This window comes from Mustelus asterias, chromosome 18 (assembly GCF_964213995.1).
Source record: "Mustelus asterias chromosome 18, sMusAst1.hap1.1, whole genome shotgun sequence".
In the NCBI taxonomy this organism is placed as follows: Eukaryota; Metazoa; Chordata; class Chondrichthyes; order Carcharhiniformes; family Triakidae; genus Mustelus; species Mustelus asterias.
In genome coordinates this window covers 54572330-54585741 of record NC_135818.1, presented here as the reverse complement: position 1 = coordinate 54585741, position 13412 = coordinate 54572330, and the positions used below count along the sequence as shown (strand labels likewise).

At 43.6% G+C, this 13412-nt stretch overlaps 1 protein-coding gene across 1 annotated transcript in view; it reads right to left on the bottom strand.

Annotated features, from left to right (window-relative positions):
• Nucleotides 1-9940: 9940 nt before the first annotated feature.
• The window catches only part of LOC144507163 (uncharacterized), an 86294-nt gene continuing 82822 nt past the window's right edge, over nt 9941-13412 (bottom strand). Inside the window, exon 8 of the mRNA XM_078233980.1 lies at nt 9941-12552. Within this exon, the coding sequence (XP_078090106.1) occupies nt 11432-12552 (1121 nt within the window). The 3' untranslated portion in view covers nt 9941-11431. The remainder of the gene's footprint in view (nt 12553-13412) is intronic.

The following is a 13412-nucleotide window of genomic DNA, read 5'->3' as shown; positions in this document are numbered from 1 at the left end:
AGGCCCTGGCAAATTTATATGAATGCCAGCCTGAGTTCTGACTTTAACTGCATTAGTGTCTCCAGTTAACCTTGGGATATGTTAACGTAAACCCTGCAGTAAGATACTGCAGCATTTCTGCCACATGCAATGCCGACTAAAACATGTGATTGCATCAGGCAAAGCGCACAACACTGCTCCCCACACTCCCCATCCCCACCCCTCCATCTTCCCACTCATGTAACATAGGAAACTAAGCATTTATTGACTCAACAATCTATACCACAAGTCCAATATAAAATGATTTTGATTATTATGTTAAGTTTTTAAAAAATAGAAGTCTCTAGGAATGATAATGTGCTGCCAAAATAACATTGAGGTTAAAGTTATTGTTATTTATGTGCAAATGGTGCAAACGCCAAACAAGGGGGCAAATGCACGCTTAAATTCCAATATCCAAAATTAATTCTCCAAGGTGCGGCACTCCACAATTAACATCACAAAATGGCATTGTGCTGTCTGGCTTACCAACAAAATACTTTGAATGGCATGGCATTTCTGTATTTGCATGGTAGATACAAACTAAACTTGGCACAGAAAGTCAAATCATGTCCATTTTAGTCATAGTAGCCTTTTAACAATGTAATAATGAGATGGGAGGGCTGTTAAAGGAAGGTGATGGGAGGAGAGTCTGATATTGGAGGATATGCTATGGCATATTCTCAGTAGCAGGATTCAGGAGGCCAATTAAGTGCTCAGTTCAGAGCCACTTCATGTCTCTGCTATCATTTCACCTGCGTCAGGAGGGCCTGCCACCATGTATTAGGTAAACCCTGCCAACCTGCCAATGGATTCCTGGAAGATACCCTCCTTAATGGCTGTTCCATAGTCCCTGGAGAGGCCCCCTGGTGGGCAAATATGCCACTCCTGTGGCACACCCCTCACCCACCCCATTCGGCCCATTGGATCTGAACTGACTCTCCGACAGAGCATCTTGCCTAGGCTGTAGCCCCATAACCCCATATATTTACCCCACTAATCCCCCTAACCTACACATCTTGGGACACTAAGGGGCAATTTAGCATGGCCAATCCACCTAACTTGCACATCTTTGGACTGTGGGGGGAAACTGGAGTAAACCCACATGGGCATGGGGAGAAAGTGAAGACTCCTCACAGACAGTGGCCCCAAGGCCGGAATTGAATCCGGGTCTCTGGCGCTGTGGGGCAGCAGTGCTAACAACTGTGCCACCGTACCGCCATGTGTCTTTGCTACTTAAGTATTTCAGTACTTTACTACTTAAGTATTGAGACTCAGCAATTGCAGCAACACCAATAGTCTCAGTTAAAACAGAGGCTTTCTAATTCGCCATTGTTACAAACGCAATCAAAAGTAAACAGAATAACTCGAGAATATTTTGAAAAAAACATTCATTGCTAAATATGGAACTTGGTAAAGAAATGACATCTCCTCAGAACACAGTTTTCACTTCCTTATTTAGCATTTGTGAGCAAGAATACATACATAATAGAATTTTAAAAATTGATTGTAAGTTTTACAATGTTTCCAGTTCTGGCAATGGGTGACATGCAGCTCAGAAAGAGCTCGGCAGCAGAACAGAACGCTGCATAACTTGGTGTGGAGATGCAGGGGAGTCTAACATGTTTACATGATTCGTTCTATCCCAGTCTGCCAAGTTTACTCGTGAGAAACAGCCAACTGGACTTCAATCCATATTAGGTATTAATACAGAATGATGCACTTCAAGGGATTACAGTCAGGATTCCAAATAAAACAGTGCATCTGATTGGTCAGAAATGCTGTGAGTTAGAACTTTTTTCAACTGACTTAGAATCAAATATATTCAGTACAGTATTTGTTATGTCCTGTTAGCCACCATGTTACTGGTATGCGGGTTAAATTGTTCACTGGGTTCTTTATGATGCTGACGTGCAAAGCCTTTTGGCTGTCCTTTTCCTTATTTTTCTTTTCAATTGGTTTGCGTTTTTGTCAGGTATTAATAAAGTCAAGGATTTACGGGTCTTGAGTCACAAGTACAGAATGTCAGTGCTGGCTGCTGCATCCATTCAATCCTCTCGATATTTCGTTTGCTTGAGCTTCATAAAGGCAGGATTTTGATTTCATGCCCAAAATTGGGCACAAAGTGAGTGGAATTGGCATCAGGAGGCCCAGACGAATTTGGTTACAATCAATCTGGTGCAGGAGGGAAATTATCCACCTATCACACCACACCAGTCCTCATATTGGGAGGAGGAGCCGGCCTTGCAGGGGGTAACACACATGCCAGTCAATGGGTTGCAGAGCATTGCTGCCACCGCCCCACAAAAATACTACACGCAATTCTTCTGTGGACCATTCCTTCAGCATCCACTAGCAGTTGGGCTGCTCACTGCCACATGTTGGATCACAAAAGAATAGTTTGCAGTCACTATGAATTTAGGCACCGACATAGCAGTGACGGCACCCTCGTCAATGACCCAGTTTGTGCATTCCGTTAGACCTGGCGTTGTGGACTCCGGTGATGAGAAAGGCTCAGATTTAACTCCTGCTTTTTTCAAGTGGGCACAATGGGCCAAATGGCCTTCTGTGCTATGTTTCTGTAATTTGCTGAGGTTAACAGTGGATCATTACAATTACTCACACTGTCTTGGGCTAGGAAGGACGAAATCAGTTAGGTTTTCCACTTGCGTTTGCCATCAGTGCTTTGTTAGCTTATCACAGAATGCATTCAAGCAGTGGCAGGCATAGAGGTATGGGGAGGGATGGGATGTAATATCATGGTAGGTGTGGCACAGTGGCAGAATGGTTAGCACTGCTGCCTCACTGCTCCAGGGACCCGGGTTTGATTATAGCCTTGGGTGACTGTGCGGAGTCTACACATTTTTATCAATGACTTGGAGGAGGGGACTGAAGGGTGGATCAGTAAATTTGCTGATGACACCAAGATTGGTGGAGTAGTGGATGAGGTGGAGGGCTGTTGTAGACTGCAAAGAGACACAGATAGGATGCAAAGCTGGGCTGAAAAATGGCAGATGGAGTTTAACCCTGGCAAATGTGAGGTGATTCATTTTGGTAGGACAAAATTAAATGTGGATTACAGGGTCAAAGGTAGGGTTCTGAAGACTGTGGAAGAACAGAGAGATCTTGGGGTCCATATCCACAGATCTCTGAAGGTTGCCACTCAAGTGGGTAGAGCTGTGAAGAAGGCCTATAGTGTGTTAGCTTTTATTAACAGGGGGTTGGAGTTTAAGAGCCGTGGGGTTATGCTGCAACTGTACAGGACCTTGGTGAGACCACATTTGGAATATTGTGTGCAGTTCTGGTCACCTCACTATAAGAAGGATGTGGAAGCGCTGGAAAGAGTGCAAAGGAGATTTACCAGGATGCTGCCTGGTTTGGAGGATAGGTCTTATGAGGAAAGGTTGAGGGAGCTAGGGCTGTTCTCTCTGGAGCGGAGGAGGTTGAGGGGAGACTTAATAGAGGTTTATAAAATGATGAAGGGGATAGATAGAGTGAACGTTCAAAGACTATTTCCTCGGGTGGATGGAGCTATTACAAGGGGGCATAACTATAGGGTTCATGGTGGGAGATATAGGAAGGATGTCCGAGGTAGGTTCTTTACACAGAGAGTGATTGGGGTATGGAATAGACTGCCTGCAGTGGTAGTGGAGTCAGACACTTTAGGAACATTTAAGCGGTTATTGGATAGGCATATGGAGCACACCAGGATGATAGGGAATGGGATAGCTTGATCTTGGTTTCAGATAAAGCTCGGCACAACATCGTGGGCCGAAGGGCCTGTTCTGTGCTGTACTGTTCTATGTTCTCCCCGCATCTGCATAGTTTTCTCCGGGTGCTCCGGATTCCTCCCATAGTCCCAGAGATGTGCGGGTTAGGTGGATTGGTCATGCTAAGTTGCCCCTTAGTGTCAGTGAAATTAGTGAAAATACGTGGGGTTAAGTGGATAGGGCCTAGATGGGATTGTTGTTGGTGCAGGCTTGATGGGCTGAATGGCCTCCTTCTGCATTGTAGGGATTCTATGACTAATTCCTCCTTCGGCAGTGTATCTTTAACTTACAGAGACTGATGGGAAATGGCACATCCTCCAATAATGCTAAGCACAAACATTAGTTGAAATTGTGATATGAACTTGGTTCTCATAGTTGCTCGAGTATTACAATATATCTACTGGATATATTAGCATTAGAATTTTGATTGTGTATATGTGGGGATGGGGGTGATTTAGTCAGCAAACATTGCGAGCTGGTTGTGTTGCCACAATGATGGAGTATCTTTCTGACAATTACTGTGGAGATCCAGGATAATCTGAATGTGTTACTGGAGGGTTGCCAGTGCTTGGAGCATTAGTCATTATTTTCAGAGTGGAATTTGGAATCTGACCAAAAGAATAAGAAATGTAAATCTTATCTGGGATGAATTACCATTATTGCTTTTGCGCAATTTTTACATTACTCAGTTTAACACTCGAGATACAGAATTGTCCATTGTACCTGCTTACTTGCTCTTACTTTTGGAAACTACAAGACTGCTAAAAATATTTAACACTGAATGCCAATAATTTCTTTATTTAATGAAACTTGCAAAGAAACAACATGATATAATTATGGGGTGGGCGTAAGTGGAGTGCCCTTTCATAGGATCAATTCAGGCTCGATGGGCCGAATGGCCTTCTTCTACACTGTACGGCTTCTAAATAGCCAACACAAAAAAAAGGCATCCTCACGTAACATATTGTAAAAATTTCCTCTGTGCACCAAGTAAATCGTAAATATCTTCTTTGTAGTGCATCGGATGGGGGTAGGGGTGGGGGGGTGGGGGGGAGGGGGGAGTGGGGGGGGGTAGGGAGTGGGGGGGGTGGGGAGTGGGGGGGGCGGTCTGCCCCTGAGGTGATTGTTGATTGGCCACCTGTTATATAACCTGCCCTCGAGCCAATGGAAATAAAGTCACGCGGGATCTACCAATGATCCACCAGCTCCAGTTTCCACTCCCATGGTAAGATTTACTTTTATTATTTCAGGGAAACAAAAGTTTTAGAAAAAATATAAAATCAAGTAACATCTGCTGTATTTCTTTTTGATTCTCTTATTTTTACTGTGTATCCCACATGAATGTTTATTATGTTTACTGGGGCTCCAGAAGACCACGGCTCGTGATAGTTCTGACCCCCGAAGAGATATTACATCATCTTAGATTGAGAAAGTTACCCTTTGCTTTGTTGGGAGGGCGAACAATGTCACAGAGTGGTACTCAATGTTAAAGTCTATGAGTAAAGCCCTAAAACGTATCAAGCCAAAGGATTTAATAACTCTTCCTTCAGGGCCCAAGTTCAATTCTGGCCTTGGGTAATTGTCTGTGTAGAGTTTGCACGTTCTCCATGTGTCTGCGTGAGTTTCTTCTGGGTGTTCCGGTTTCCTCCCATTCTCCAAAGATATGCAGGTTAGGTTGACTGGTCATGTTAAATTGCCCCTTAGTGTCAGGGGAATTAGCAGAATAAATATGTGGGGTTACGGGGAAAGGGCCTGGGTGGGGTTGTTGCCGGTGCAGGCTCACTGGGCCGAACAGCCTCTTTCTGCACTGCAGGAATTCTTGTGGGTGGCACAGTGGCACAGTGGTTAGCACTGTTGCCTCACAGTGCCAGGGACCTGGGTTCGATTCCTGGCTTGAGTCAGTGTCCGTGCGGAGTCTGCACGTTCTCCCCGTGTCTGTGTGGGTTTCCTCCGGGTGCTCCGGTTCCCTCCCACAGTATGCTGGTTCGGTGGATTGGCCATGCTAAATTCTCCCTCAGTGTGCCCAAACAGGCGCCGGAGTGTGGCGACTAGGGGGTTTTCACAGTAACTTCATCGCAGTGTTAATGCAAGCCTACTTGTGACACTAACAAATAAACTTTAAAACTTTAAAGGATGATTCCATGAACTGTCTCTCCCAGTGAGAAAGTACTTTGTTTGGGAGTCTATCCACTGTGGAGTGGCTGGGTTTAGCAAATGATCACAGGAGTGAACCATTTCCCATCACTATGGCACACTCCACTCTCCCTCAATTAGATTGCACCACTACACGAGTCACTCAGAATTTGCCTTCAAATAATATCGAAGCCTGGTCGGTAATAGTTAAAATTTACATATTAATGCTGACTTGTTGTACAGCCACGCGTGTTCAGGGTTTTGTGAGAAACCTGAGCAGGCTGAAAATCACCGCTCAGAATCCTGTCTGTGTTATCTGTGTGGTGAACCATTGTTGGTTCCCACCAGGTAGTGCTGAGCCATGGTCTGGCCAGTACTATGAGTCTGTAGATATGTTACTGTTGGGGTTAGGGTTGGGCTGTTCTACCTGTTAATATAGTCCTATGTTGGCTCCGCCTCCTGGGAGAGGTATAAAGGTCACTGCTCTGCCTGGTGACCCTTTAGTCTGGGATCGTATACTGTATATAGTAGCTCTGTTATTGTTGGCAATAAAAGCCTTGATTTCCCGAGTACATCCAGCCTCTCGTGTGTTATATCGCGCATCAATCTGCTTGCTTGCAAAGAGCACAACATGACTTGAGGGGGGGGGGGGGGGGGAGGGTGGTCGAACAATAACTTTTCAAACTGAAAAAGGTCCTGCAGGATAGCAGGACCGTTCTGTGAGAGATATTACTGAAAATGTAGGTGAGAAAAATTGGATAATTCCAGAATAAGCGAAACATTGAATTATTTTGATCGATTGCAGCAACACGCCTTCAAGTAATATTTGATCAACAAAAATTTGATGAATTGTATCAATGCGGAATAGCATCTCCCGTCTTTTAAAATGAGATAGAAATTGACAAAAGTCAACTTTAGTAAATCCATTTCAGGGTTTGAAGTTAGATAACGTGCGCAGGAATTTGCTGGCTGAAGCATTCTTTCTATTCTGGAAACTGGTGAGTGAAAAATGATCTTTCCCTTGCTGTTTACACCTGCCATGCAACTCCCATACTGCACCGCAACCGAAAATAACAGGGGTGGCGCAGCCATGCCAACATCCTCTATAAAATGACCTGCTGGGGTTTCCAGGCAATCTGAATGCCACCTTCTTGGAGGTAAAGTCCTTGAGCATGCCTGGCTGTCCACTGCAAGGTTTGTCTGAGGGAGCAAGAGATCACGGCATTGCCTGCGTCTGAAAGCACATTTACAAGTGAAAGTCAACAGACAACTGTGTAAAATCACACAGTGAATTCGTCAAGTGGCATGTCTAAACATTTATACTTGTTGCAAACGTGGAGAGGTACAGAGCCAGAGTTAACAACATTTAAGTTGTGAATTGAACCTGCTGTAAGCTTCATCTCTGCCTGGCCCAGTCTTCTTTCTGCTACAGATGCATTACTGAGAGCAGTGGGAAGGGAGCCAACCTATTGTTATTCTGAGAGACAGCATCATCATCCTCGTCTTTTCCATTAGTATTAGTCATGGTTTCATATGGGTACAGTGCCAGTGAGATCAGTGAAGCACTGCCTCATTGTTACCAAGCCTGTTCCTTCCAAGCCACACACTTTCCTGACTTGGAAATATATCCCCTTTCCGTCACTGTTGCTGGGTCAAAATCCTGGAATTCCTTTCCTATCTGTACTCTGGGTGTACCTACATCACATGGTCTGCAGAAGTTCAATAAGGCAGCTCACCATCACCTTCTCAAGGGAGATTACGGATGGGCAATAAATGCTGGTCTAACCAGCGACACCCACATCCCGTAAATCAATTCTTAAAATGCTCCATGGGAATCTGCATGTTTTTAGATATCCCCAAAGTTCTATATATGGAATGGATTAGAAAGCATAGAAACCCTACAGTGCAGAAAGTGGCCATCTGGCCCATTAAGTCTGCACTGACCACAATCCCACCCAGGCCCTACCCCCATATCACTACACATTTACCCACTAATCCCTCTAACCTACGCATCTCAGGACACGAAGGGGCAATTTTAGCATGGCCAATCAACCTAACCCGCACATCTTTGGACTGTGGGGGGAAACCGGAGCACCCAGAGGAAACGCACATAGACACGAGGAGAATGTGCAAACTCCACACAGACAGTGACCCAAGCAGGGAATCGAATCCAGGTCCCTGGAGCTGTAAAGCAGCAGTGCTAACCACTGTGCTACCGTGCCGCACATGATTCCTTCACGTGAGCTGCTATTCTTTCACCATGAGGCCTGATGCAGCTCTCAATGCCTCTCAGTCCTTGATATACTGCCAAGAACATGCTTTAAAAAGAAACACTTCTAAATTTCTAATCTCCAGGTGGAGTTAGCATCTACTGGGGCTTGTGGAGAGTTTCATATTCCTAACACACTTTTCATGAACAAATGTTTCTCTTCTGAATAGTCTGACTCTAATTTAAGTTTACATCCTCTTGTCCTCAACCACACATCACCACTGTCAACCCCGCCACTGTCAACCCCACCGCTGGCAAACCCAAAACTGGCAACCCCACCACTGTCAACCCCACCACTGGCAAACCCAGCACTGTCAATCCCACCACTGTCAACCCCACCACTGTCAACCCCACCACTGGCAACCCCAGCACTGTCAAACCCATTACTGTCAACCACACCACTGTCAACCCCACCACTGGCAACCCCACCACTGGCAACCCCACCACTGTCAACCCAACCACTGGCAACCCCACCACTGTCAACCCCACCACTGTCAACCCCACCACTGTCAACCCCACCACTGTCAACCCCATCGTTGTCAACCCCGCCACTGTCAACACTACCACTGGCAACCCAACCACTGTCAATCCCACCACTGTCAACCCAACCACTGGCAACCCAACCACTGTCAATCCCACCACTATCAACACCACCACTGTGAACCCCACCACTGCACTCCCACCACTGTCAATCCCATCGCTGTCAACCCCTCCCCTGCAACCGCCCCCCCCACAAACTAGCATAAGAAAGTTTCTTACTTCCTTTCAAAAATTCTGAAAATCTCAATCAAATCATTGTTTATTCTCTTATATTCTAGGGAATACTCATAAATTAATGTAATCTTTCCTGTTACAGATCGTGGGGGTGTGGGGAGGTGCGTAATTAAAACAGCTCTGATTTCTCCTGTTGCCGCTTATCTGTAAACAGAATGATGTTTCAGAGTTTGATTTCCCCCACCCCCCCACCACACCCCCTACCGCCAAATAAGCACTGGTGCATTTCCAAACTCCTCATTTTAGTATGATCCAATTCTCTATTAGTAACACCACAGCAAACTCAAGCTAGAATGAATTAAAAGGGTTAGTTTATTTTACACACACTCAAAACATGGGAGGGTTCAGTTGCTACATAACCTAGACTACACTACATGTATCCAGGACAAAGCAGCCCACTTGATTGGCCCCATCCACAAACATTCACTGCCTCCAGCACCGACGCACGGCAGCAGCAGTGTGTACCATCTACAAGGTGCACCACAAGAACTCACCAAGGCTCCTTAGGCAGCACCTTCCAAATCCACGACTGCTATTGCCTCGAAGGACAAGGGCAGAAAATGCATGGGACTTTTATCACCTGGAAGTCCCCTCCCAAGCTACTCACCATTCTGACTTGGAAATATATTGCCTTTCCTTGGGTCAATAACCTGGAACTCCCTTCCTACCAGCACTATAGGTGTACTTACAAGGCATGGATTGCAGTGGTTCAAGATGGCATCTCACTGTACCACCTTCTCAAATGTAATGAGAGATGGGCAATAAATGCTTGCCAAGCCAGCGATGTTCACGTTCCCTGAATTAACTTAAAAAAAGCTCACTCCAGCAACAAGCAGGTTCTCAGCTCACTGTTGGCATTCCACTAGTCCCACTCCTCACTCTCTACCCACCAGAAACAGGTCCATTTTGTTCAAATTCTGCACATAGTCACCACTTCAGCCGAACCAAACTAAACCAAACCAAACCAAGCTGTTTTCCAAATTTTATGTTGAAACAGAATTTTTTTATTGATGACACATACACAAAATTGCAAATGAATTAACTGTAAGAAACTTAGCAAAGCAAAATCAATAATCCATGTGAGTAATACCCCACAGCAATTGTGTCAAAAATCAACAGCAGTTTACAGGATACAAATTTTGGTTAATCATATTTACACCAAAAATATTCGCATAGATTTGCATACGTTTTAAAGATTTATTGGAAAAGAACAAATTAAAGTTATATCTACTAAGCTCCACTGACGTTCTGAAATTAACCACTTGAGTGATGAATCCTCCTTTGTGACATTTGTACTGATTGTACGTTACTCACACGCATGCTTTAAATGTTTTGTTACACCATGTATTACAAGTATTAGTTCAGTGACTTGAAATCCACTATAATCGTTTCAGAAGTAATGTGTTGTAAAAAACTGAGTGGTGCGGTGGATTAGGCCACCCCTGAGACCTGGATCCAAGACTGATGAGATGGAAGTGCTCTCTACCTTCTGGCTGGAAGTATTTGATGTGAAATGAATTCTAGTGGGCACAGGCCAATCTCAGGAAATTGCTGCTAAATTGACGCTAGCCGGAATTCTCCAATGTCATTTGCCCGCCGGCGAGAGCGGAGAATTGGGCACTCAGCCAAATCTCCGTTCACTGCAGCGGGACCGGAGAATCCCAGCCACAGGCGAGGTCGGAGAATCCCAGCCAATGTCGCTCAGGCAGGCCTAATGATGACCAATGTGAGAAATGAGAAAACACAATACAGGTGCATTGTGATATCTGCTTCGAAATGGTGAGGCGAATTGAGTGAGCAATTGTCCAATTCCACTACTTAGGTCAGTGGGTCGTACTTCGTAATGTTTATTATTCAGAACTTGCAGATAATTCAAGTATGTTACTTTTAATTCGAGATGAAGTGCGAACTTTTAAAAATAATGTTAATCGCTGGCAAAAACTTAATGTCTTCATACTTATTCTTTGTTAACTATTCCTGTTTAATATAATTTGAATGTACAAATGATTTTGAGATAATGCCTCCTTATTAACACTTACATATTCATGAAACTAACTGTGGAGATGGTTACTCGATCAAGTTATGTGAAGACAAGAGGTCACTAATTGAAAACCATAGTTAAGATGTGTGTCACTGAATGATGATTTAAAGGCATGAAGCTTTGTCCCAGTTATATTTAGGTTTAAAGTAATTTCTGAGTAGCCTATGTATAGATATGCAAAACAGTGCATAACTTACTGAAGTAGTCAATATTTTAAATTCTGAATTTGTTATTGAACTCGTTCTATTATAATGTGAAAGTGTGATCTTTAACACCTAATGCAATATGAAATGTCCTTACTTGTTATACAAAACATCTCTCTAGCACAGAATAATCAAGTAAATATTTAGTTAAATACAGAAAACAGCAAAGGTAACTATTGTGTAAAAGCATCATATCACAATTGTAAATAAGGCCGTGAATGCCTTATTCCTTATTTTCTGCCTTTTTATCTTCTTTTGTCTCAGATTTAGTTATGGAGAGGGAAAGCGAGGGAGGTTGGGATATTTCCAAGAACTGCTTTTGTTCACTCTGAACCATTCCCCCCTTTCTTTGGAAAGGAGTAGATGTATCAGTGATAACTGTTGCTTCAGGAGCCATGTCTCCTTGTACTATGGAACTCTCAGTTAAGACAACTACAGTTCCTTCAGTTTTGGTATATCTCTTAGTGAAGGTGTGCCCTTCAGAAGATACAGTGTATTCTGGTTTGGGAGAATGAAATTCAGACAGGAATGAAGAACATTCTTTGGTGTACGTCACTGGTTCAGGTGTCCCACTGGCAGTTTGCTCTCGAATAAGATATTCTTTAGTGACAACTGTGGAATGTTCTGTTGGTTGGGTATGTTTTAAACCTTCAGGTAGTGAGGATATTGATGGGTGAGGACCTTGAAAGATTCCTGGCTTTTTGAGACTTTGTTGTTTCTCATTCGCCTTTGTAATTTTGGTTTCAGTCAGAGTAGTTTGACAGAGTCCAGATTCGCAGGTTGGAACTTGGCCTTGATGGCAAGATTCAAGCAAAGACGTCTTGATTGCTTTGGATGACGGTACATGCGTCGTGAAATCACCTGATTCCAGCAAGGCAAGCTCGGTTCTTGCAGTTGATGTCACTATTTGGCTGGGCTTCGTCACTTGTGTTCCTGATGTTGTGCTATCAGGGATTTTGCACGTGATTGTTACTGTGTGAGTTGTGTCACCTTCAGCTGATGTATGTTCAGTGCCTTCAACTTCTTTTGATGTCGGGGTGATTAATGGCGATACTTCATCTGAAGACCTTTTAGGTAAAATGTCATGGCCACCAGTTTTCACATCAGTCGCTTTGACACTAAATTTAACATGTCCTGAACTGGATGCTGGCATTGCATGTGCAACTTGCTTCTCGTCATCAGGGCCTTTTTCTTTTTTCCATGGGGATGAAAAGCTAATTTTTGGAAATTTAAACCAACTTGTCTTCCCCTTTGATGGAGAACTCTCATCGGTTGTTGCTAATTCAGCATCCTTTTGGCCTTTGAATTTAGGAACCGTTGTATTCAGATCCTCACCAATCTTTCCTTGAATTGAATGAAAAAGATGTGAGGGGATGAAAAAAAAGAGTATAAGGGAATTTAAATTTAATCTCATCAATTTTCTCTACTGTACTTTTCTGATCAACATTCAATTCCAATTCATATGGAAATAGATTCTTTCTTTTCTGAATGAATTAATATTAAGACATCTACACTGCTACTTCAGTCATTAACATCTGTAACTTCTTCATACTGTATAACTTCAAATGTGCATACTTTTCATCGTAGAGACTTTTATGGTTGAGAAAAGCTTTCCTCCTTCAGTCTCTGGCAGCTCTTTAATTACCGGACCTCAAAAGTCCAGAGCATGTCATTCATTCATCAAGATCAAACTTTGATTAAACTTTGAGGGTGGCACGATGGCACAGTGGTTAGCACTGGTGTCTCACATCGCCAGGGACCCAGGTTTGATTCCCGACTTGGGTCACCATCTGTGTGGAGTCTGCATGTTTTCCCTGCGTCTGTATGAGTTTCCGTCGGGTGCTCCGGTTTCCTCCCACAGTCTGAAAGACGTGCTGGTTAGATGCATTCGTTAAATTCTCCCTCAATGTACCCGAACAGGTGCCGGAGTGTGTGACTAGGGGATTTTCACAGCAACTTTATTGCAGTGTGAACGTAAGCCTACTTATGACACTAATAAATGAGCTAAACTAAAACTACTGCCAAGCATGTGCCTTCATTTTAGTTAAATAATCAGCAAAAGGGTTCTCAGTATCTCAACAATTGACTGATCGTGCTATTGATGATTTGTACTCAATGTATCATTGCAATATTTATTGACTATATGAGAATCAATTTTTTTGCTCCCTTCTTTAATGAATGGGCCTCAATTTTGATGGTATTTT